The sequence below is a fragment of the Macaca nemestrina genome, chromosome 5, assembly GCF_043159975.1.
Source record: "Macaca nemestrina isolate mMacNem1 chromosome 5, mMacNem.hap1, whole genome shotgun sequence".
Taxonomy (NCBI): Eukaryota; Metazoa; Chordata; class Mammalia; order Primates; family Cercopithecidae; genus Macaca; species Macaca nemestrina.
In genome coordinates, this window is record NC_092129.1 from 79,570,373 (window position 1) to 79,597,428 (window position 27,056).

At 41.0% G+C, this 27,056-nt stretch overlaps 1 protein-coding gene across 1 annotated transcript in view; it reads left to right on the forward strand.

The window, feature by feature from the left end:
- The window catches only part of LOC105478772 (reticulon 4 interacting protein 1), a 54,879-nt gene that overhangs the window by 23,744 nt on the left and 4,079 nt on the right, over nt 1-27,056 (forward strand). The window contains exons 5-8 of the mRNA XM_011736403.2: nt 1,752-1,800; nt 11,573-11,709; nt 15,701-15,884; nt 20,135-20,227. Coding sequence (XP_011734705.2) covers nt 1,752-1,800; nt 11,573-11,709; nt 15,701-15,884; nt 20,135-20,227 — 463 coding nt within the window. The remainder of the gene's footprint in view (nt 1-1,751; nt 1,801-11,572; nt 11,710-15,700; nt 15,885-20,134; nt 20,228-27,056) is intronic.

Here is a 27,056-nt window from a genome sequence, read left to right on the forward strand (position 1 = left end):
ACAAAATTCATCTGGGCTGTGGGTGTGGCACCTAGTCTTCTTTCATGTGAGTTAATCTTCTGTGTTTGGTGAGATTATAGGGAGGGGGCCCAAGAAAATAGCATTCCTTCTGAGGGAACTTCAGAAAAATCCTCCCTTTGCACTTCAGGAGAGACAAAGGGATGAAAGACCGTGGCCGGGATGGTGAGAGATCAGAGAGAGCTTCGTTCTGAGGTTGCTTCTTTACCTCAAAATACTCAGCATGTCAAAGTGACATACTCTGGGGTATTGCTTTCTGAGCCCCAACAGGATCTTTACAATTTCTTCTAGTCTTTATAATTTTGGAAATTATAAACCCTTCTAGAAGGAACACAATTTGCAAGGAGACTTGTCTTAATTACATTTCATGGTTTTAATTTCAAAGGGAACAACTGGCTCAGAAATTTTAGTAGTAACTTTTAAGCTATAAATAAGGGTGACAAACAGCCTTCTGTGATTTGGGCAAGATAGAAAAAAAAAATGAAATGAAACTAGGGTTAAGGTTATAGATAGAGTGCATGTTCCAAGACTTGGTGTACTTGCTAGAGATAGGTGGCAGAATTCCTGCACTTTCCAGCAGCCAAGGCAGTAGGGACCCACACTAGCAGTTACTCAATTTATGGTGACGTTAAATAGGACACATACTACCACCACTTAGTGTTCAGAAAAATGTTTTTTTGTAAGCTGTCATAAAAAGAATTCTCATGAATTCTGTCAACAATATCCCCTTAGCTAATACAGTATCAGATATCAAACAATCACTTTTTATAATGTTCCTCAACCTTGATCAGTAGCATGACACCGAAGTACAGTGCAAACAATTTTCTGGGACTTGAAACCATCCAGTCCAAGTAGGCAATTCTCTGAAGCTCTACGTTAATTTACGAATAAAATGTAAGAGCGTGGAAAGCAGTTTTTTGACCGGTGATTCTCTTTTGGATTGCACACTTCTTTGGGAAATGGATGATAGGTCTAGATTCCCTTCCTTGTCAATAAGCATATGCATAATCACACAAATTTTACGTGTTGTTTTAGGAAATTCACAATTTCAAAGAGTTCATCATCCCTTACCCTACCCCTCACCCCTTCACCCTTGTCCCGCCACATCCCTCCTGCCCTGACTGATCCAGGCTTAGCACCTTGGTCTTCAGGGCTATCGTGAGTTACCATGGTAAGAACATGCGGTATGAGGATGGTTGTGCTGGCTGGACACATTCCTCTGCTTTAACAGGAAGCCATATCGAGGATGGGAATTGATTTTCATTTATGAAAGTTGATGAACTTGACATGTCTGAACAAAAGATGTTTATTTCGCTTTGGTGAGAATGTAGTCAGGAATGTGATTTTTCTTAGAGAACAGCTAAGCATAACAAACTAAAAAGGGCCCCAAATCTCCCTCTCATAGAGGAAGCTCTAATAATTTTAGCCTGGAAAAATTACAAGCAGATGTTACAAAGGACCATCTGAGCTATCTTAAGCCAACAAATTATTGGTATTTTCGGTATTTGATATTCTTGGTACAGAGCTCATAGATTGTCTAATTTTAAGCAACTACAGTTTCTTGGTGAACCTAAAATAAAAATCCTTGTGTAGTATATCTTGGGAAGTGTAATAACTTTATTTTCTTTTAGAATTATTTATCATTTTATCATCAACCAGTTATATGTTGAAAACATTTATCCAATTATATCTGCTTTAGATTCTCATTAGCTGTGGTTTCCTTTGCATTGCAGTGTTCTAATCTTAGGCGCTTCAGGCGGAGTTGGTACTTTTGCTATACAGGTAAAACCATTTTTTAATCTTGTGAATAGGAGGATTTTGTTTGCATGAATTTATAAATTAAGATAAATTATTTCTCCTTAAAAGCTGAGAAAAAGGTAGATCTGGTAAATGTACTGTAATTTCAGCTTGTTCTGTAAGAGGAAAATATTCTCTTTTTTATTTAAAAAATTATTTTTTAGAGATGGAGTCTTGCTGTGTCATCCAGGCTGGAGTGCAGTGGCACAATCATAGCTCACTGTAAGGAAAATATTCTAATGTAGAAGGAAGCATTAAGCTTTCTAGTAGTTTCATATGAGTGGGTGTGTGGATGTCCTTGATAACAGATGTAGGAAAGCTTTTAAAAAGGAAGACCATGGGCAATGCCATGGGTAGATGGAAGTTAGCAATTTAGTAGGAAACAGCCAATGTCAAAAACCAATACTAGTTTCCAATCAAAATTGTTGCAGGCTAAAAAGCATGCAAAATGTAGAAATCAGTAAGCTGATTCTAAAATGTATGTAGAAATACAGTCGCCAAAATACCGTTAAGATGGCAATACTCCCCCAAAGTGATTTATAGATTCAGTGCAATCCCTATCAAAATGCCAACTGCTTTTTGCTTTTCATAAATGGACAAGTGGATCCTAAAAGGCATATGGGATCACAGGGGACCCCAAACAGCCAAACAATCTTGAAAAAGAATAAAGTTGGAGGACTCACACTTGCTGATTTCAAACTTACTACAGAGCTACACCCTTAATCAAAACATAAGGGTGGACTTATAGATCAATGGAATAGAATTGAGCATCCAGAAATAAACCCGTACCTTTGTGGTCAATTGATTCTGACAAGAATGGCAAGACCATTAAATGGGGGAAAGAATAGTTCTTCCAGCAAATACTGCTGGAACAACTAGATATCCACATGTAAAAGAATGAAGTTGAGCCCCTACCTCACATTGTATTAAAAAAAAAAAACCCCTCAAGATCAGGCATGGTGGTTCACACCTGTTATCCCTATACTTTGGGAGGCCAAGGTGGGTGGATCACTTGAGGTCAGGAGTTCAAGAACAGCCTGGACAACATGGTGAAACCCTGTCTCTACTAAAAATACAAAAATTAGTTGGACATGGTGGCGTGTGCCTGTAATTCCAGTTACTCAGGAGGCTGAGGCAGGAGAATTGCTTGAACCCAGGAGGCGGAGGTTTCAGTGAGCCTAGATCATGCACTCCAGCCTGGGTGATGAGTGAAACTCTGTCTCAAAAAACAAAAACAAACAAAAAACCTCAAAATGGATCAAAGATCTAAACATAAGAACTAAAACCATAAAACTCTTAGAAGAGTAGGCAGGGAAAGGGAAAAAAGTCTTAGAACGAAACATAAGAGAAAACCTTCATGATTGTAGATTTGGCAACAGAGTTTTAGATAGGACACCCAAAGCACAAGCAACCAAAGAAAAAAGTAAATTGTACTTCATCAAAATTAGAAAACTTTATTTATTTATTTATTTTTTATTTTTATTTTTTGAGACGGAGTCTCGCTCTGTCACCCAGGCTGGAGTGCAGCGGCCGGATCTCAGCTCGCTGCAAGCTCCACCTCCCGGGTTTACGCCATTCTCCTGCCTCAGCCTCCTGAGTAGCTGGGACTACAGGCGCCCGCCACCACGCCTGGCTAATTTTTTTTTTTTTGTATTTTTAGTAGAGACAGGGTTTCACCATGTTAGCCAGGATGGTCTCGATCTCCTGACCTTATGATCCGCCTGTCTCGGCCTCCCAAAGTGCTGGGATTACAGGCTTGAGCCACCGCGCCCGGCCAAAATTAAAAAACTTTTATACGCCAAAGGGCACTATCAAGAAAGTGAAAAGACAACCCACAGAATGGAAGAAAATATTTACATATCATTTATCTGATAAAAGTCTAGTATCCAGAATATATAAAGAACTCTTATAACTCAACAAGAAAAAGACAGCACAATTTTTAAGTAGTGAAGAACTTGAATTGACATTTCTCCAAAGAATACATACAAGTGGCCAGTAAGTCCGTGTAAGGATGGTCAATATATTTATTCATTAGGGAAATGCAAATCCAAACCACAGTGAGATACTGTGTCTTATAATAAAAAGCAGATACAGAAAATAAAAAATATTAGCAAAGATGTAAATAAATTAGAACACTCATTCATTGCGGGTGGGAAGTTAAAATGGTACAGACATTGTGGGAGAGTTTGTTGGGTCCTCAAAATGTTAAACATAGAATTACCATGTGATCCAGCAATTCCATCCTTAGGTATATACCCAAGAGAAATGGAAACATACATTTAAGCCTAATCTTATTTATGAATATTCATAGCAGTATTATTCATAATAGTGGAAAAAAAGTGGAAATAACTCTAATGTCTATCAATTGATGAATGGATAAACAAAATGTGGTATAGACATACAATGGAATATTATTCAGCCATAGAAAAGAATAAAATATTGATGCCTGATACAACATGGATGAATCTTCCAAACATGGTTAAGTGAGAAAAATCCAGAAACAAAAGGTCCTACATATTGTATGATTCCATTTATATCATATGTCTAGAATAGGCAAATCCACAGAGACAGAAAGCAGATTCGTGGTTGTCAGGGGCTGGGGGTGGATGGAGAAGGGAGTGGGGAATGACTACTTAATAAGCACGAGGCTTATTCTTGGGGCGATTAAAATATTCTGGAATTAGTGGTGATGGTTGCACAACATTGTGAGTGTACTAGAGACTACAGTATACTTTAAATACTTTAAAATTGTGAAAATGGTGATGTATATGAATTTTACCTCAAATAAGACAAAACAAACCAAAAGTTCCCCAAGCCTCCAGGAACATGATGGGGCCCAGTGGCTGCTCCTATTGTGGTCAGATGTGTAACTGACTGGCTCCTAGAAGAGGGAGCTTGATTAAGCCTCTCTCAGGATGAGGAGAGAGAGCCTTTTCCCCATTAGGGGGCAGCGAGTAGCCTCAGAGGCTCTGCCACATTACTTTCCAGGAGAGAGGTTTGGGTGTTATAGACCATCCCAGACCCAACTTAGACTTTTTGAGAACCCAGATGGTGCTGGGGGCTTCCTGTCTGTTTGTTGACTGAACTGGGTGAAGGAGACGAGGATTCCTGGTATGTACACTTTAACTTCTTTTAATTCATCATTTGATAACCAGGATCCAATCCAGAGGCTCAGTAAATATGAGTTGAATGCATAAGTAAATAGAAGAAAGGAAAAAGAGGGAGAGAGGCAAAAAGCAAAGAGAAATATCATACACGGTTAGAGCATAAATTGATACAGCCACTTAACCATTTGGCATCTATTAAATGTGAATATAAATTGTAAAATTTCTTAAATACAAAAAATTAGCCGGGCGCGGTGGCGGGCGCCTGTAGTCCCAGCTACTCAGGAGGCTGAGGCAGGAGAATGGCGGGAACCCGGGAGGCGGAGCTTGCAGTGAGCCGAGATCGCGCCACTGCACTCCAGCCTGGGCAACAGCGTGAGACTCCGTCTCAAAAAAAAAAAAAAAAAAAAAAAACAAAAAAAGGACCACACAAGAATTCCTATTTTAGGATTATAACCTATAGATAGATACACAAGCATGTTTACCAAAAGATATGTACCAGAATTTCAGAGCAGGGCTATTCCTATTAAAATTCCCCAACTAGAAAAACCCAAATGTCCATCAACAGTAAAATGAGTAAGTAAATTGTGGTATATTCTTACACTGGCATATTATACAGTCATGAAAAAACTATAATCGCACACAGTGAAGTGGATGAATATCACAACTGAATGTTGAGTAAAAGAAATCAGATGCAAGAGTACATCCTATATGGTTCCATTTAATGACATTCAAGAACAGGTGAAACTAAGCAATAGTGTTTAAGGGGGGTGTCTACTTAGCAAAACTTCTAAAAAAAAGAAAAAAAGCAAAAAGCGTTATTGTAGTTAGTAGTTACTTTTTTAAGGGAGTTGAAGTTTTAATTGGGAGGCTTCGGGCACAGGTGGTATTCTAGTTCTTAATTTTGAATAATGGTTATAATAATATTTGCTTTGTAATAATGTGTAAAGCTATATATGTATATTCCATATGCTTTTATGTGTGTTATATTTCGCAACAAAAAATTTTAATAAAATTAAAAAGTAACAGAAAAGCATCAAGGTTAAATCCCATACAAAGCTATTATAAGGAAAGGGAAAATAAGGTATAGAATAACATACCCTATAATGAAAGCACATCAGAATACATGCCTACAAAACAGCCTGAAATGTCACCTACTTTTTCAAAGCAAGTTAAAAGATATTAAAAAATATAATATAAAATGTGAAAAAACAAAATAAATCAGAATTGGAAAAACTCAGGAAAAAAGTAAAACTGAATGAAAAAATCATTTAGTAATAGAAGACTAAATTAAGAGGAACTCAATAGCAAGTAAACACAACACATAATGCTTCCTTAATAGAAACAAAATGCAGAAAAAAATTTAAATTACAAAAGAAACAAAAAGATAGGCTGGGCACAGTGGCTCACCCTGTAATCTCAGCACTTTGGGAGGCCAAGGAGGGCAGATTGCTTGAGCTCAGCGATTCAGGACCAGCCTGGGCAACATGGCAAAACCTCGTCTCTAATAAAAATACAAAAACTAGCTGGGCATGGTGGCTCATACCTGTAATCCCAGCTATGGAGAGGCTGAGGTGTGAGGATCACTTGAGCCCAGGAGGTCGAGGCTGCAGTGAGCTGTGATCATGCCACTGCACTTCAGCCTGGATAGAGAGAGACCTATCTCAAAAAAAAAAAAAAAGATTAAAAACAGATTCAAGAGAAAGTACCAAATATTGATGACAGGCAAAGAAAATTGATATATGGATAGTAGGAGTCCTCGAAGGGGAAAACCAAAGCAAGGGAACTGAACCCATACTAAAATAATAATTAAAGAAACAAAGAAACTTTCCTAGCGTCCTGAAATTAAATGATTTGAAAATACGTATTGAATAGCCACATCACTTTTCTAAGAACATGGACCCAGATTGAGCAACACTAAGGAAAATTACTAATAAAAATATGAAGAAAAATTACAGTGAAATTACTGGCCTTTAAAGAAAAAAGAAATAAGATCCTTTGGAAATCTAGACAAAATAGCACATATGCTACTTATGTGTCCATATAAGAAAAAAAGATGACGTGACTTATAAGAGAAATAAAATTAGACTATCATGAGACTTTTTGTCAGTAACACTTTTGGCAGAAAAAAATGGAGTAACATATTTAAGATACTCAAGGAAGAGTGCGCCAAGAATCTTTTATACAACAAAACAGGCCTTCAGGTATGGACACATACAGACTGTTATCAACATCAAGAACTTGGGGAATATTGTTCTTCTGATCCTTTTCTGACCAATCTACTAGATAATGAGCTTCTGACTAGGAATGACTATGAAGACATTTTAAGGACTAGTGGTAAATGTTCAATGCAGTTACCTGTAGAACAAAACTAAATGAGGGCTTAGAAGGAGAGAGTATAGGAGCAGCCATATGCTCTGACAAGGTAAATATAGTGCAATAGTTGTTATTGTTTTTGAGGCAGTGTCTTGCTCTGTCATCCAGGCTGGGATGCAGTGACATCATCACAGCTCACCGCAACCTCAACCTCCTGGGCTCAGTGATCCTCACCTCAGACTCTTGAGTAGGTGGAACTACAGGCACATGCCGCCATACCCAGCTAATTTTTTCATGTTTTTGCAGCGATGGGGTCTTGCTGTGTTGCCTGGGCTGGTCTTGAATTCCTGGCCTCAAGCAACCTTCCTGCCTCAGCCTCCCAAAGTGCTGGGATTTATTAGTCTCAAATTAGAATTGGAAGTATCAATATGAACTCAAGAGATATTTTGTGTATGTGTGTATGTAAAGCCATCACTTGAAATATCATTTCTCACTAAAACAAGGCAGGGCTTCTTAGAGAAGTAGCTGATTTCAGATCTAGGGCACAAATATATAAGAATTAACCTGGAATACATTAAATAGCAAGGAAGCTATCAAAGATTAGTCAGGTCATGTCAAAAGACTCAAGAGCTAACTTGAAGAAATGCCCAAAGATGTAACAATTTGACCATCAGTAATAATAATGACCATTACAATGGGTTGAAACCTTTTAAATATATTTGAATCCATGAGTTCATGATACTTTTTTCAAAAGAGTTCACTTGGTATTTGATAGGGAACCAATTTATCTTATAAACTGATAAAAACAGTTAAGCATTTGTCTTGTCTTTCCTACATGAACTGTATAATTGAGCAGGCCAAATAATATGTGAGGGGCAGTGATATGAGGGGCAGTGTTATTCTGTGAAAGTATTCAGGCTGGACGCAGTGGCTCATGCCTGTAATCTCAGCACTTTGGGATGCCAAGGCGGGCAGATCACCTGAGGTCAACAGTTTGAGACCAGCCTGGCCCACATGGCAAAATCCTGTCTCTACACAAGAATTAGCCGGCCGTGGTGGTGGGCACCTGTAATCCCAGCTACTTGGGAGGCTGAGGCAGGATAATTGCTTGAACCTGGGAGGCAGAGATTGCAGTGAGCAGAGATCACGCCACTGTACTCTAGCCTGGGACAGAGTGAGACTCCATCCCCCCCGCCAAAAAAAAAAAAAAGAAAGAAAATATTCCAACTACTTAAATAAAAAGAATTAGAATTAGAAGATTACTATTTCGCAACCACCAATAAGCAGATATAGGTATTAAGCATTGACAGTTGCTAAGATAATAAAGAGAGCCTCAAGCAGACATGATGTGCCTCCTCTAGTTTTGCCAGACACTGTTCATAGTTTTGCTAAAGGGATTGAAATGGAATCAGATCTAGTCTCCAGATCCATCTGCCAAGTTGCAGAAAATACAGAGGACAAAACAACGTGTGGAACTGTCCCGTGGGTGTGCAGTCAGAAATTCCAGACTGTGGGAAACTCTACAGCTCAAATGGCCTAGATTCTTCCACAGATAAATTATAAGAAAGCAAAGGGATAGAACAGGAGCTTATGATTTAAAAGAGACTTAAGGCTGGGCACAGTGGCTTACACCTGTAATCCCAGCACTTTGGGAGGCCAAGGCAGGTGGATCACGTGAGGAGTTCAAGACCAGCCTGACCAACCTGGTGAAATCCCATCTCTACTAAAAATGCAAAAATTAGCCAGGCGTGGTGTGACATGCCTGTAGTGCCAGCTACTTGGGAGGCTGAGGGCAGGAGAATCACTTGAACTTGGGAGGTGGAGGTTGCAGTGAGCTGAGATCACGCCACTGCACTCCAGCCTGTGCAACAGAATGAGACTATGTCTCAAATAAAAAACCACAAAAACCCAAAAAAAATTATAAAAAAAGAGATTTAAAAGATACCACATTTTAAGAATGCATAAGACTATAATGTCTAGAGAATGCATTGTTGGGTGATAAAACTTTTTGAAATGCAAGGAGGTGATTACTATAAAAATCAAGATAATGATTTTGGGAAAGGGTAGGAGGGGCTTCTGTGGTTTGGGGCACATAGGAGAATTTTTGGAATGGCTTCCAGCATGCTGCTGCTTTATCTGGGTGATGTTCACCCTATAGCTGTTTTCTTTCTTTCTTTCTTTCTTTTTTTTTTTTTGAGACAGAATCTTACTCTGCCACCCAGGCTGGAGTACAGTGATACAACCTTGGCTTACTGCAACCTCCTCCCCGGCCAGCTCAAGTGATCCTCCCACTTCAGCCTCCTGAGTAGCTGGGACCACAGGCATGTGCCACCAGGCCCATCTAATTTTTTGTATTTTTAGTAGAGACGGGGTCTCACTATGTTGCCTAGGCGGGTCTCAGACTCCTGAGCTCAAGTGATCCACCCACCTCAGCCTCCCAAAGTGCTGCGATTACAGGCATGAGCCACCACACCCGGCCTATAGGTGTTTTCTATAGTTGTGTTTTATATTACATGAAAAATTTTTATTAAGTAAAACTGTTTTTAAAACATTTTCATAATGTTCAAAGATAATAAATGGTTCTAAATGGGAAAGGAAAAACTAAAAATTTGAGGGGAAAAACTAGAAATTTGAGGTAAAAAACCTGTTTCAACATGTGACAGATTCTTCCTGAGGATTTAATACTGTTTAAAGAAAAACATGTATTAAATGTAGGTGCTTAGAACATACTTTTCTTTTTCCTCAATAGTTTTCTTTTTTTCATGTAGGTATTAGAGAAAGGATGGTCACAATGAATGAGCTATATTCATCTTGGGTTATATTCTTCACATCTTTGAATTTGATTTGGGACTTTCTGTGAAAAGCAACGTATCATTACACTCAAGTGTCTCTGCAGCCCATGAACAATAAATTGTATATCATATCACTCCTAAATATTTCAATTCCCCACAGTTTTTCAGGATATATAAGTCTTTGGTCAATGTTGCTTTTTTAAAAGTGAGAAATTGAGTAACATTATGAATAAGTTAAAAACCCTTTATTTATATTTTGTATTTAACAGAAATTTACTGAGCACCTTTGTGTGCCATGAAGTGAGGATTCAATAGTGAAGACAAACACAGATCCCTTGTATTCTAGTGAGTCTTTGCATCTTATATTAAGGAAGCTCAGGAAATTGATACTTAGGACAGGATTGAGAAAACAAGTGATTTCTTATGATCTAAAATTATCTGCACAAATATTTCTTTGTAAACTTCAAGTGGCTATTCTCAAAGTAGCTGAAAATAGCCCCCTTTTAAGTCTATGAAATTAACATTATAGAAAAGAATTTTAGCAATTTTGGAGCAGGATGCTTTCTGGATACTTAATTCTGAACATTAGAATTTAGCTCTCCTTTTAATTTAAATCTAGTTATTCTTTATTATTTTAAAATATAAGGCATCTGCATTTTAAAACCTGAGTAACATTTATTTAGGTTTTCTTACTCCAAGGGAGAGGACCTGATCCAAGTTTTTAAGAAAAAATGATTATAGTTTCTTCCCCTTCTTTTTAAGAGAACCTTTTCATATATTACCTATTACTTAATAGCTCGTTACTTTGACACACTTTCTGATTCAATATTGTGTTAACACTTATTAGAGATGCAAATGAAGATATGTGGCATTTTAATGTTCTGGATACATTTTAAATAGTCATGTTTCATTGAGATGAAGTCTTGCTCTTGTCCCCCAGGCTGGAGTGCGATAGTGCTATCTCAGCTCACTGCAACCTCCGCCTCTGGGGTTCAAGCGATTTTCCTGCCTCAGCCTCCTAAGCAGCTGGGATTGTAGGTGCCCGCCCACTACCATATCCAGCTAGTTTTTTGTATTTTTTAGTAGAGACGTAGTTTCACCATGTTGGCCAGGCTAGTCTCGAACTCCTAACCTGAGGTGATCCACCTGCCTCGGCCTTCCAAAGTGCTGGGATTACAGGCATGAGCCACCATGCCTGGCAAATTTGAGGCTTTCAACTCCTGTCTTTTCTGTTACTGGTGAGGCACTGAGTCCCTCTCTAAGTGGATTAGTTATAACTTCATGACAATAAGGTGGCTGGCTGTCTCATGTAGGGAAAATGAGATCTCTTTCTTGGGATTTTTTTACTGAACAAAAGTTTAATCATTTTTACTAGTCTCTGACAGATGGCTTCCTATAGTTCTGGTTAAGATGATGTACTTAAAGTTCTCTAGAGATTAGTCTGATATATGTATACATGGTGCCAGTGATTTGTTTTTTTTCAATGCAGTCGATTTTTCTAATCTCTCCCTTTTTTATTCTTTTCTTCTTTTTTGTGGGGGGCAGGTAATGAAAGCATGGGATGCTCATGTGACAGCAGTTTGCTCTCAAGATGCCAGTGGACTTGTAAGGAAGCTTGGGGCAGATGATGTAATTGATTACAAATCTGGAAGTGTGGAAGAGCAGTTGAAATCCTTAAAACCGTATGTATTAGAACAATGTTCACACTGGGAGTGGGAACAAGGACAGTTGATTATGCAGGTCTGAGATGGTTTGGTGGCTTTACAAGCACGTTGGAATCTTAGAGAAGCATCTGGGAAAGCATTCCATGTCATTAGAAGTTACTTAGGTTGGCTTCTGTTTTAATTCCAGATGTTAATACAACACGGTAACAGCATGTGGATAGGTACTGAGGAAGTTATTTTGCTTACATAGTCTTAGCTAATTTTGAAGTTAACATGCTGGTTTGTAAGAGGCCTGAAGACAAAAATTGGAAATGTGTTCCTTTTGTGGCATCTGTCACCACAGGAAGAATATAGAGTAGTTCATGAAGTACATGATTAGCCCAAAACATACTTTCCGTGTTTTGGCTTAACAAAGGCTTAAGAGAAACAGTGTAAGTCTAAACTTTGGTAATGGGAGCACTGTGGATGTTCCCAGTGTGTCTGAATGCCAGGCTGTGGTTTGGCCTGAGGTACCAAACAGGAATGCATTCAGGAATTCTCTTGGGTGGTGTTGATTCTGACTGTGACTCTAGCTTATTCATCTGACCTTTATCCAGCCAAGACCAAGCTGAAGCTGACAGCACAAATGAGGAGTATTTGGAAAGCTATTTTACTGCTTCTGTTTAAAAGGTTTTCCCTTTTTTGATTAATTTTCAGAAGTCAACTACTCTTGCCCACATTGAGTAGAAGTGTATTTTTAAATAGAAAGAAAAAAGGAAAAAAAGGGAGTCCTTATCTGACGCCGCCCAGCCTTTCTCAGCCAGTGCCACCAACTTCCAACGTAGTTTGGCGGTGCACCCGGCAGCAGCCAGCCAACTGATCGTTCCTTCAACTGTTAAGGGAGCTTCTACTGTTGCCAGGCAGGGTTCCAAACACCAGCTACAGTGGTGAACCAGACAAATGCCCACTTTCATGGAGCTTACATTCTTGTTTGGGCGGTTTTAGTGCTAGGTGCTCTGACACAAAAAAATGAAAGGGAATAGACTAGGGAGGAGGCTGTTATAGATAGGGAGGTTAAAGAATGCCTCATTGAGGAAGCAACATTTGAGTGGAGGCTTTAGTGAGCAAGCCAAATGAATGGGATTTGTGTGTGTTTGATGTTGCTCCCTGCTGTATCCCTCCATCTGGAAGAATGTAGTAGCATGTAGTAGGTGCTCAATAATATTTATTTAATTATGGAGGGAATCTAGGAGAACAATTGTCCCAGCTGGAAAGAACAGCAAACATAAAGCTCCCATGTCAGGAACATGCCTGGCATGTTTAAGGACTAACATTGTCCCTTTCAGAGATTTTGTCAGCTACCCTCTCGTCTGTGTGTTAGGGCCTGAGCCTCTTTGGGCACGCACTCTGTTGCCCAGGCTGGAGTGCAATGGCACAATCTCGGCTCACTGCAACCTCTGCCTTCCGGTTTCAAGCGATTCTCCTGCTTCAGCCTCCTGAGTAGCTGGGATTACAGGCGCGCACCACCATGCCCGGCTAATTTTAGTAGAGATGGGGTTTCACCATGTTGGCCAGGCTGGTCTCGAACTCCTGACCCCGTGATCCACCCGTCTCGGCCTCCCAAACTGCTAGGATTACAGGCGTGAGCCACTGCACCCAGCCTGATCTTGTATCTTCTGATGCTTCTAGGAATAGCAACATGATACTGCGGCCAAGTCCTACCCATTCCCCTCTGTCTTCCTTAAGGGGTTTTGTTTTGTTTGTTTTTTCGTTTTTGTTTTTGAGATGAAGTCTCACTCCACTGCCCAGGCTGGAGTGCAATGGCGCAATCTTGGTTCACTGCAACCTCCACCTCCTGGGTTCAAGTGATTCTTGTGCCTCAGCCTCCTGAGTAGCTGGGATTACAGGCACTCACCACCACACCTGCCCAATTTTTCTATTTTTTTTTTTTTTTTGTGGAGATGGAGTTTCACCATGTTGGCCAGGCTGGTCTTGAACTCCTGGCCTCAAGTGATCTGCCTGCCTTGGTCTTCCAAAGTGCTGGGATTACAGGCATGAGCCACCGCACCTGGCCTACCTTAAGTTTTATACATGTCTGGAATTTGTCACCAGAGAATAGGAGAACTTGAGAGACGGAAGGCTAGAGGACATTCAGTCTAGGCTCCCAAACTGGTGCTACGCTTCCCTTCTTGGCATGTCTTCCTGGCAAGTGGTCTTGCTCCTTTCGCTTGTACTTTTCTAGTAGGGGGACCTTCCTGCCTTATAAATGCAAGCCATTACTACTTCTTTTCTTTGATAGCTTTAGTTAAAATTGATCTTTGTAATTTCTGCCTGGAGTTTGACCTCTCAGTCTACCTAGGATAAATATGTTCCTCCTTCCAAGTAGCAGCTTTTTAGGTATTTGAATCTTAGAGTTTTATAGCAAGAAGGGGCTTTGAAATCCTTCAGTCCAACCCTATGATGCTGTAGTTGAGAAAGTGAAGGGCAGAGGAGTTACGAGTTTTTGCATACTCGAGGTCATGCCACCAGTGATTTGTTGGGAGAGCTGGATTCACAACCTGGTCTCCAGATTTCTTTCTCAGACAATGCCTGTTCTATAATACCAGGCTGCCCTTAAGTTTTCTTTAAGTATCCTAAGATTTGTTCATTCAAAACTTGGAAATGAAGTAGACGCTTTTTTAGTGAAAAGAACGGTCATCTATTAAGGTCATCATGCTCCTGCATTTCATATCCTTAGATTATATTTGCCATTTTTTTTTTTCCTTCTTCTTCTTTTGAGACAGAGTTTCACTCTTTTTGCCCAGGCTGGAGTGCAATGGCATGACCTCGGCTCACCACAACCTCTGCCTCCCAGGTTCAAGCGATTCTCCTGCCTCGGCCTCCCGAGTAGTTGGGATTATAGGCATGTAATCCTACGCCTGGCTAATTTTGTAGTTTTAGTAGAGACAGGGTTTTTCCATGTTGGTCAGGCTGGTCTCAAACTCCCGACCTCAGGTGATCCACCCGCCTCGGCCTCCCAAAGTCCTGGGATTACAGGCATGAGCCACTGTGCCCGGCCTTGCCCTTCTTTAGTTTGGTTCTATAAAATACTCAAGATCCACAAAGTTGGCCAAAGCTGGTTTCAGGAACTTTAATGTTTGACATCATCCAGATGAATTTGGAAGCGAGAAAAGGTTTACCAAAGAGGAATTCATCAACTGATGTGCTCAATTTATATGCATGTATTCTCTATATAGATCTTTGTTTTCAAAAGTATTTAAAAGCTTATTAAGTTTTTACCCCCTTTCAGTAGAATATAGTGATTACAGAAGTTTTAGGTTAGATGTAAGAAGTTGAATATCTGTTAGTTCCTGTGGATTCCATTATCACTGAATTTTTTTGGCATGTTAGAACAGGCTGTTCATTTCTCCTTTTGCATTGTCCTGATGCTGTACCTGAAGCCAAATGATAGAAAATTCCAGAAGGTGAAGAGGATGCTTCCATGAGCATTTCTGACTGTAGAGAGAATAAAAGCAAATCATTCTTGTAGGTGAAAATCTCATACTTTACTTTCAGGTATCCATGTGCACTAAAGAACATAGCGAATGGAAAACTTGGCAGTTTATTACAAAGCTTAATTAAGTCAGACTTTCTCAATCTTGGCAACCTTAGTTTCTCAAGTATTGACATTTTGGGCTGGAAAATTTTTTAGCTGTGAGGGGCTATTCTGTGCATTGTAGTGAACCAGAATCACTCTCTGTTCAGAACTACTTGCTGAAGCCATTCTAAAGTACTAGAAAATGAGATGATTTTATGACAAAAATTAGTCGCATTCAACTTACCTTGCAGAAAAGTCATAGAGCCAGCGAGTGGGTATGTCCTTCCGTCTCCATCAAAGCAGCCACCCCTCTGCAGGATGGCGAGAGGTGCAGCACAGTGCAAGATTCGCCACTGAAATAAACCCCAAGCCAACTGGTGCTGGAAGGGAAGGAGGCTCAGAGTCCAGTGTAAAGCCTGACAACAATGTTTTGATTTGGTTCTTCCTCTCCAGGTTTGATTTTATCCTTGATAATGTTGGCGGATCCACTGAAACATGGGCTCCAGATTTTCTCAAGAAATGGTCAGGAGCCACCTATGTGACTTTGGTGACTCCTTTCCTCCTGAACATGGACCGACTGGGCATAGCAGATGGCATGTTGCAGTCAGGATTCACTATAGGTTCCAAGGCATTAAAGGTAGGAAGAAGGGTCTTGGTTGGTGACTGCAAGCAGCCTCCTGCTGCAGAAATTGGTTTGCCACCTAGCCAGTTTCTCTTCTCTTGGAGGCCGCATAGCACAGTGGCTGCAAGCATGGACTCTGGAGTCACACCGACTGGCTTCAAAATCTGACCTCTACTTAGTAGCTGTGTAACCCTGTGCAAGTTACTGAAGGTCTCTAAGCCCCAATGTCTTCCCCTGTAAAATGAGGCTGATAATAGACCTACCTTACCGCATGGTTGTAAGGATCAAATGAAGTAGTCCATATGGAGACATGGCACAGTGCCCTTATTAAATGTTAGCCTTTATTATTACTTATTGCCTCTCTTGATTACATCTGATGTACTGTCTGTGCTTCCTTCTTGTCTCTGCCTGATGACCCTCTCTCTGTTTCATGTCTTAACACTTACAGTCTCTTGTATATAAAGATGAAAACTTACAGTTGCTATTTTCATTGTATTGGGATAGACCAGTGATTCCCAGACTGGGGCTTTCAGACATTTAGAGGTCTATGAGTAAAAGAAGTTGTACTTTTACTTCAGTAAGCCTCCACTCTTGCCTTTGCTGGGATTGTATCAACTTGTTCTAACACTGCATATTCTGTGTAAATTTGAAACTCCAGCTATTAATGACATGATGGGAGTTTCTGGGACTTGGTTAGTCAGCCTGACTCTGAAACAGGGCCACTTTTACCAGGGCTGTATGAAGCTCAAAACTGAATACATCTCACCCAAATTGCACACTTCGGTGAGTGGTGGGCATTGGAGACTAGGGCAGATGAGCCTCAGTTACAAGACTAATAGAGCTTGAGCATCTGCTCTCCACTTTACCTCATAGCCTGTTGTCATCACAGTGGGGACAGAGGGTTTTATAATTTCATGGGATAAACTGGTGGTAATTATAGATCATTGGTTTAAAATATGAATTGATGTTAAAAGGGAATATATGATAGAAAAAATAAAGATAGGCTGGGCACAGTGGCTTATACCTGTAATCCCATCATTTTGGGAGGTGGCGATGGGAGGATTGCTTAAGCCTGAGGAGTTTGAAACCAGCCTGGGCAACATAGTGAGAGTTTATCTCTACAAAACAATAAAAAAATTAGCCAGGTCTGTTGGTACATACCTGTAGTTCCAGCTGCTCAGGAGGCTGAGGCCAGAGGATGGTTTGAGTCTGGGAGACAGAGGGTGTGAGCCGTGATCATGCCATTGTACTCCAGCCTGGGCAACAGAGGAAAACCTTGTCTCAAAAAAAAAAAAAAAAAAGATTCTATTTTTTAAAATTAGACAAAATACTTGAGACTCTGGGACAAGGCAGTAGAAAGTTCCTCGGTGGTAAAAAGGCTGTGAATAGCTGTATCAGTCTGACCAACGCTGACTCATGTTTGTGAGATGACTGGCTTGATAATTATCTTTAGCATTTTATTTATTCCAGATATTAATTTGGGACCTTTTATGGGGATGAAACTTAGGACTTTGGTCTCTTGAATTCTGTGTACTAACTAAATACTTAGAGGTCGTAACAAAGAGCTATGATGGAGGAGACCACGACTCAATTCTTATGAAATATTATTGGTAATAGAAATGAACAAACCAGGCCGTGCACTGTGGTGTCCTTCTATTTTCATTTGATTCAGACAGTAGCCCGAAACAGTGTCCACAGGGTACTTTGTGGTAGAGAAAGGGCTCTTAGCTGTCCTTTCTCTCTTCTTTCTCTTTCACAAAACCCAGATTTTCCAGTGCTTTAAAATGTAAGTTTAAGTTTTCTGTAAGATTTCAGTTTGTACTCCAGTGAGACCCCTTACAAGTTAACCTTCGGAGTTGTCCTCGGAGAGTAAAACAGGCATAGCTGTCTTCATTCTCTTTTCCTCCTACTTGAAAGATGATAGTGGTAATCTCATGTGAAAACCTTTCAAGTAGTTTTCAATGTCTTTCTGATTGTGCACACAGTTAAAGCCTCATTGTCATGCTTCTGACTCTCCTGCCTGCTTTGATTTACTTTCTCTCCTATAGTGGCCTGGGTGGGCGGCGGGGGGAACACAGACCTCTTGTAGCAGAATATAAAAATTCTGCTGTTACAGACCAAAAGTTTCTCTTTACAGAGCCGCATGCTATGAAGAGTTATAGATGTGGCAGTTGTGACCATTTTTGTGCCTTCTTTAATACCCTAAACAATTACCAGAATGTTTTAATTGTAGTCTGTGAAGCCAGACCTTAGGGAAAAGTATTTGAACAGATCTTCTGTGATTGTCATTAACTGGATCCACAGTAAGCTTGGGACATTCTCAGTGCTTCTGGCATTTAGCCACATAATCCTTCAAACAGCTTTTTTCTTTTTCTTGTTTTGTAGAGACAGAGTCTTGCTATGTTGCCTAGGCTACTCTTGAACTCCTGGCCTCAAGCAATCCTCCCACCTCGGTCTCCCAAACTGTTGGGATTATAGGTGTGAGCCATTGTGCCTGGCCTCTTCTTTTTAGGTTAGTTGCATAAACCAGTGCATCTCAACATCTTTCATGCCATGACAGACATAGAAAATGATAGTATTTGAACAGCACGTTGAGGCTGCCTTGGGTAATAGAGATGAACAAACCAAGCCCTGCTCCTCCAAGACCAGCCTATCCAGAGACTTCTACCAGCCCTGGCTCTGCCTGGCTATCGTGAGGGCTAAGGGGAGTCAATATCTCATCACAGCAATTCTAGAGTATGCTTGACTCTCTTTACATCTGTTGTCCTAGGGTAATTATTAATGATGAATACTTTAACTCTCACAGGTTTTCTGGGTTGGACGATAATCTATAGGATCACTCACCCAGTAAGCCATCCTGGCACACCCAGTGGGAAGCTTTGCCTAGGCAACCGCTTAGTTTTTTCTTTCTTTCTACATTCTTAAACTGAATTGGTATTGTCTCCGTCTTTCCTCAATAAGCTTCACTTTTAGCACGGGGCAAGTATTGATAGAATACTTTCTATGTGTGAGGCATTTTGTATACATTCTCATTTCATCCTTCCAACAATCCTGCAAGCTAGGTGGTGCTACCACCATTCTACAGGCCAGGAAATGGGCTGAAATAGGTAGCCTGATAAAAATAACATAACTAAAACAAAACAAAAATAATGCAACTAGTAAGTGCTGGGGTATGGGGTTTCCACTGAATTTTCCAGCCTCACGCCAGAGTAGTAGCTTATATCATACTGAGTGTAAGCTCAATGGCAAAGAAGTCTGAGCTCACCTCACAGTTGTGGGTAGTTGTGGAGAGGGCAGCACTGTGGTACTGGCTGACCCTCTGCTACCTCAGATTGCTCCCATCTGATGAAAGTTTGGCTGGGCAGGTCATTGAGGTATCATGGAGAACCTCAGCTCATTTGCTGTTTCCATAATGGCCCACCCTACCTTCGACATAAAGAATAACAGTTACAGCCAGGCACAGTGGCTCACGCCTGTAATCCCAGCACTTTGGGAGGCTGAGTTGAGAGGATTCTTGAGACCAGGAGTTCAAAACCAGCCTGGGCAACATAGCAAGACCCTCTCTCAATTAAAGAAACAAAGAATAACAATTGTAAGTGGCCATAGAGTGGTCATGAACCCTCTCGGTGTAAGATTTTTACGCATCTTCATTTGGAGAGGTATTGCCCCATAATAGATTAGATGGCTTTGTATTTGCCATAACCATAGGGAAGATTCAGCCATGATATATAAGGAACTTTGCACTTTGTTTTGCCTTTAAAGCCACTTTATTCCTGTCAGAACCAGAAAAAAAAATTGTGATTGGGCTTCTTGTCTAAGATCATATTTTGGTGACTTATTGTCCCCAAAACATTTTTGAATTTGGTGCAAACCTCTTTTCTGGTGCCTCTGGGCTTTATTCAAACCTTAGTAGGGAAAGCCTAGAGGTCTCAGCCCCTGATTCCTCCTGGGGAGGAAACCCACTGTGGAAAACGATGTAGACGGTCATTTTAAGGAAAGCTTTCCTGTGCTTACTTGTTCTTCAGTCACAGTTTAGAAAAGGAGCCTAAGTGACATGGATATGTCTTTGTTCGGTTATTTATTAAACATTTATGGAGCATCCATTCCCTGTCAGTCATTGTGCCAAGGTGCTGTGCACACATTCTGTCAGCATGAAATGAGAAATCAGTTTGTTGTAGTCATCCAGAAAATGCTTTTCCCTAAATGGGCATTTAGTCAGATTTTATGTTTTTCTATATTTGACATGTTCTGTTTCTTCTTTTTAGCATTTCTGGAAAGGAGTCCATTATCGCTGGGCATTTTTCATGGCCAGTGGTCCATATTTAGATGACATTGCAGAACTGGTGGATGCGGGAAAGGTAAGTGCACCTGGAAACCTGGACTGGAAGCCTTTGTATTTCTAGAGCACCTCCTGTAGACCTGCCCACTGAGCTTCGTCAGTGGGGACTCCACAGAGCGAGCCTGCTCACCTGACTTTGTGCTGCCTTACATGGCCAAGTTTACATGCTGTGTCTTTGGTTCTGTCTCCATGGGAGGCGTAGACACAGACTGCTCCAACTGTATAAGAGCTTCTCTCATCTAGTCAAACCCCTTTGGTTTAGTAGATGGAGAGGCGGGCCCAGGGAGGTTATAGGATTCCCCCAAAGACACTTGGTTAGATCAGAGCACAGCTGTGATCTACATTGGGCTGCTAATATTTCGTCAGGTCCCCAGGTCTCCTGATTTCTAGGTGGGTGTAATAAAATTGAGGGCAAATAAATAGTCTATCTGAGACAGTCAGTGGCCAGGGCGAGGGTGGGTGAGGATTGATGGGGATTTGGGTGAAGACAACCAGCTGGTGTACTCTGCCTACTAGTGTCTGTCCTGCCGTGGACTCTGTGGGAAAGCGACTGTTGCTTATCCTCTGGTCATCCTGTTCTGGATGTCAAAAGGTCTTTCAGGGATTCTGGGGATTGAAAGCCGCCTCAGCTGCCACCTGCTTGTTTGGGTTTTTACATGGTCTAAACCACCCTGACATTCCCATCTCCAGAGGAATAACTGAGAAGGTGGTATTCTGGTGCTGATATTTTTTATGTTAGTGAGAGATTGTATGGAATTATAGGATGGAGAACTTCCAGAGGGTTGTGTGAGATCATAGATAGGCTGATTCTCATTTTACAGGTGAGAAAGCCGACTCACCAAGAAACAGGGGCATGCTGAAACGTGCAGAAATGGAACCAGCGCTCTTGTGCTTTTCCCTCTCCACCTTTCCGCTGTATTCTTAGTACTGGAAGCTGACTTGGGACTTCAGCATACATTGTCTTATCTTTGTCACTTTGCAGTGGGCAGGGAATGGAGTTAGAGCAGGCTAGCGTTAGCATTGTGTGAACCACTCTGAGACATTTGGACAGAGCCCCTGGAGGTGGGCTTGCTTCTTCTGGCCCTTGGCCCTTGCTGGCATATTTCATCTTTCCGTTTCGATTTTGGAAAGGAATGTTTTTGGGAACTAATGGCTGCTTTTTCTGTATTTAAGGTTTTTCTTCTTTCACAGCCAAGGAACTATATAAGAAAGAGGATGGCCTGTTGCTGTTTCTCAGATATTTGGGTTCCAGGCTTATGGGTCTTTTCGTGGACTTCTAACTTTTGGTGTGTTCTGATAGGGGCAGGGGCTCTGTGTTATTGTGGCTGTGTAACTCCTTCTTTGTAGGGTTCTCCCATATCCCACAAGAATGCTTATTTTATTTCTAGGAAGGAGAGAATGAATTATCAAGTAAGTGCTGCGTGTGGTTGGAACCCCATTATTAGAGAGGTCTTTGTCCTCCAGAAGTCCACGTTTGTGTTTGTCCTGATAACTGATCCAGGCTGTTCACATGCTTACCACTGCTCTTCTGTATTCAAAATATTGGGACTCTCTCTGCCTGGAAATTACTGTTTACCCAACAGAGATGAGAGGTGACTTGTATGTATCTACCTATTACATTTGGCAGATAACTGGTAATGGCTAAAATAGGGCATGATAAACAATAACAAAAAACGATGTCCTTGAAGTATTCTCCAAGGAGGTTGAGTGAGCAAATGTGCCTTGTGCTTTGATTCTCCTCTCCTACAAGGGCTGTTTGGCTTGGGTGTCGTTCCTGTCAATGAGGCGTTCTGGGACTGTGAAGTTGGTATGTGGCACTGGATGCCTCAGTGAGGCCAGCTCTCTTGTCGTGTCCCTGCTTCTGTGTGGATATGAGAGGTCATTGCCTTTTTATCCTGGGAAGTTGGAAAGAATAACACAACAGAGCTTACTTACGTGTTGTGTGGTTAGTAGAGATTTGTTAAATTGGAGGAGGACATTTAAATTCTTCCAAGCTTTGGCTGAGCCTTCATGATTCTCATTAGCAAGTAACTGTTAGAAGAGCTACAGTTGTTTTCTGATAGTGAAAAGCTGTGAAACAACAGAGCCAACTCTTGTAAAATACTTGAACTTTGAAAAAATACATTCATAAGGTTCAAAAACCCTAAAAATGGAAAAAGTTATTTCAAGAAATCTTCTTTTGACTGCTATATCTCAGTCACTGAGATTCTGCTTGTCAGATGCAGCCAATATTACCAGTTTCTTGGGTAGTCCAAAGATACTCTATCAAAACAGGAAAAATAATTTTTTTTCTCTCTTTCTCTTCTGTCTTTCCTAACACAAATGGATAACATACTGTTCTGCAACCTGCTTTTTTTTTTTTTTTAACAGCGTATCTTCAACTTTGTTTAATGTCAGGATATAAAAGCTTTCTCATTCTTTGTTTAACAGCTGCATAGTATTTGTATGGGTACACCATAATTTGTTGAATTTCAGTCTTTTGCTTCAGTGGATAACCCAGTATTTATGTTTAGTACCTCATTGTATATATAACCATTTCTGTTCATGGAAATGGAATTGCTGAGTCAAAAGATATATGCATTTATAATTTTGATAGATTTCTTTTTTTTTTTTTTTTTTTGAGACAGAGCCTTGCTCTGTCACCAAGGCTGGAGTGCAGTGGTGTGATCTCATCTCACTGCATCCTCCGCCTCCTGGGTACAAGCAATTCTCCTGCCTCAGCCTCCTGAGTAGCTGGGATTACAGGTGCCTGTCACCACACCTGACTCATTTTTGTGTTTTTGGTAGAGACAGGGTTTCACCGTGTTGGCCAAACTGATCTCGAACTCCTGACCTCAAATGATCCACCTGCCTTGGCCTGCCAAAGAGCTGGGATTACAGACATGAGCCACCGCGCTTGGCCTTTGATAGATATTAAAATACACAGCTTTCGAAAATCTAGTATATATATTTATTGTCTGGAATTTCTCCTGTGGCCTACCTTCTAGGCCCCTTCTCTCTTTACTTACCCATTATCTTACTCTCTGAACCATTTTACCTCATTAGAGAATGTGAAGAAGATCTGGTTACTGGTTACTTGTGATTTAAACTATCTTAATATCTGAGCTGGGTGTGGTGGCTCATGCCTGTGATCCCAGCTACTTAAAAATTTGAGTTGGGAGGATCACTTGGGCCCAGGAGTTCAAGACCAGCCTGGGCAACATAGGGCAATCCCATCTCAAGGGAAAAAAAAAAGAATCTGGATGAATGAGTATTACTGACGGAGTCTAAATTCAGCTTGTTAGCCCTGCATGCCCCAGTAGAAATGGAGAAGCCACCGAGTTAATATCCACAGTAATGAGCACTCTCTGTCAATCCATTAATAGCATCGTCCTTCTGCCTTCTTTATGAACACACCAACCCTACCTTTGCTTTCTCCCAGTGCAGCACTCAGTAAATGTTTTTGGAATTAAGATTTCCTGCCTTTAATGTGCTCACCATTGTTAGGCTCAAAAGTGAAGAGGAGCTGAAATTTCCTAAGTATGTGGGGATCTCACAGTCTGTTTTTCCTGGAGATCCAGTCTTAAGCATTGTTTTCACATGACTATTGTCACGAAGGCTTATTGTGTGTCGTGGGACTCCATATTCATCCTATCTGGGCACAATTTCAGTCTGAATTTTAAGTTACCTGGTATTTTCATTATATCTTAGATAAAGTGGTTGGCAAACTACAGCCTGTGGGCCACATTCAATCTAAGGCCTGTTTTTGCATGTCCTCTGAGCCACGAATGGTTTTTACTTCCCTTTTTTTTTTTTTTTTTTGAGACAGAGTCTTGTTCTGTTGCCAGGCTAGAGTGCAGTGGCACAATCTCGGCTCACTGCAACCTCTACCTCCTGGGTTCAAGCGATTCTTCTGTCTCAGCCTCCCAAGTAACTGGGACTACAGGCACCCACCATCACACCCAGCTAATTTTTTGTATTTTTAGTAGAGACGGGGTTTCACCATGTTGGCCATGATGGTCTCAATCTCTTGACCTCGTGATCCACCCACCTTGGCCTCCAAAAGTGCTGGGATTACAGGCGTGAGCCACCGCACCTGGCTGGTTTTTACATTTTTAAAGATTTGTTAAAAAAAAAAAAATGAAGAGAACTTAGACCCTGTGAAGCCTGCAAAGCCTAAAACATTCACTATTTAACTCTTTACAGAAAAAGTTTGCCGATCCTTATCTTAAACTAGTAGTTAAATGTTTTTTAACTGAAACCCAGTCAGGCCAAGCTCCGGTTTACAGAATAGGCACAGGAGGAGCTGCTCTGCAGGTGAAGTGGTGGCAGGGAGTGACCTCCCTCGCAAATGTTCTGTTTCCTCACAGCTGCTCCACACAGCCAAGGAGCCCTGGGCTCCTGGACACCAGTTTGCAAACTACTGTTCTGAGCATTCTCAAAAAGAATGATTTATAATTTTTCCCTTAAGCGTAATGGGTTGGTACTGACGTGCCTTGTGCCTACAGTTTATTGGCATTTTCTCCTAAGCACAAAAAACAGTTCCTGTTTTCATACTATTTAACACACTTACTTTTTGGTGGGGGGAGATATAGCACAAATTATATTCAGGTCACGCATATGCCGTTGAATAGCATACTCACAGACTGGAAAGAAGAAAGCCTTGCACTTGTCCAGTTTACTGTCTTCATCCCTTTATCCCCCATCCTGCCGTGATGTCACATTTGAAGGGACAGAAGCCCTAAGAAATTAAATGATGTGCTCAAGGTCACATAGGCAGGGCCCAGGTCTTTTGATCCTTAGGACAGTTCCTTCTACAGCCTTCATTGTTTTCTGCTTAAATAATCATCCAGACATTGTTACCTAGAGTTTGAATTCTTGGTATTTTACTCTGTCATCTTGTATTTCTCAGTATCTTGCAGGACTGAGAAGAGGTGGTGGTGAGGCAGTCTTCAGATGATAGCTGCTGCTAAGAAGGACTGTGTAACTGTGTTTTGAAGGAAAATATCTATACATATTTGCTTATATATGCATGTATTAGTTTCTTATTGCTGTAACAAATTATTATGAATGTGGTGACTTAAGACAACACAAATTTATTATCTTATAATAATAAGATTTTGGTCAGAAGTCCAGATGTGTGGGCAGGGCTGCATTCCTCCTGGAAGCAGGCTATAGGGGAGGATCTGTTTCCTTGCCTTCTCCAGCTTCTAGAGGCTGTATCTCCCTTGACTTGTGGCTTCATCACTCCAACCTCTGCTTCTGTTAATCTTTGACCTCTAACCCTCCTGCCTTCCTCTTATAAGGACCCTGAAATTACACTGGGCCCACTTGGATAATCCAGGATAATCTCTGCATCTCAGGATCCTTAACCTTAATCATACCAGCAAAGTTCTTTTGCCATGTAAGGTGCCATATTCACACATTTTGGGAATTAGGATGTGAATATCTTTAGGGGCCATTATTCTTCCTACCACAATACATAAAATATCTGAAAAGGATATGAGAGCAGCTAGAAATCTTGGTTTCTCCTGAGGAGGGAAACTAGATGGCTAGAAATCAAGCACGGTAGGACGATCTTTTTTTTTTTTTTTTTTGAGACAGGGTCTCACTTTGTCATCCAGGCTGGAGTGTAGTGGTATGATCTCAGCTCTCTGCAGCCTTGACCTCCTGGGCTCAAGCGATCGTCCCACCTCAGCCCCCCATGTAGCACTATCCAGCACTACCTCTTGGACAGGTATGCCCCTGACCAGCTCAATTTTTTGTATTTTTTGTAGAGACAAGGTTTTGCCATGTTTCCCAGGCTGGTCTCGAACTCCTGAGCTCAAGTGATCTGCCTGCCTGGGCCTCCCAAAATGCTAAGATTATAGGTGTGAGCTACTGCACATGGCCAGGAAGATATTTTTGAATGTTTATTTACACATATATATTCTTCATGTAATTAGTAAGCCTTCTGATGTTAGGAACTTAATGTTCACAGGTATATTCAAAATCTTAGATGCCAGCCAAGCATCTTGGTTGAGCAGTGATATAGATTTCTCAGTTGATTGATTTTAGCCAGCATTGATTTTAGCCTATGCACCATATTTGAGTTCAATTCAGAACACTTACTGAAGGCCCACTAGCACTTACTTGACCCAGTAGATGGTGGAGAAGTGTGTTGGTCACACTCAGTTACCTTTCGAGCAGCCTGTCCTTTGGAACGTTGTGCAGTGATGGAAATGTTCTCTGTCTGCAATATTCACTTGGTGGCCACTACGCCACTGAGCACTTGAAATGTAGCAAATGCAACTTGAGAGACTGACTTTTTCATTTTAATTACTTACTTTTGATTAACGTAAATAGTCATGTGTCTAGAGGCTACCATATTGGACACAGCAGCTTTCGAGAAAAATGTAATGAGTTCTGAGATAGGTGATTTCCCAGGTCCGTCTTGAATAGCTGGGCCCTTGTTTAGCAATGAAGTACATTCTAAACCTTAAGTTCCTTATTGCCACAGCAGCTTTCGAGAAAAATGTAATGAGTTCTGAGGTAGGTGATTTCCCAGGTCCGTCTTGAATAGCTGGGCCCTTGTTTAGCAATGAAGTACATTCTAAACCTTAAGTTCCTTATTGCCACTGGAGTTTGCTCCATGGAAAGAATGTAATGATGAGGGACTGAATCCCTAGGACCACACTGGAAGAGGGCTGCCTTGCCTGATATGGCAAGTATCTCATGGATCTCATGGCCTCAATGCTTCTGAAGTTTCCTGATGCTACTGAAATTGTTTCTATGAGCAAATTTATATGGGGTTTCTCCTCTCACTTTCTGGCTGTTGGAAGTGCATTTTTTAGGGGTACCTGGGGACAAGTCCTTGATGCTTTCCCAAA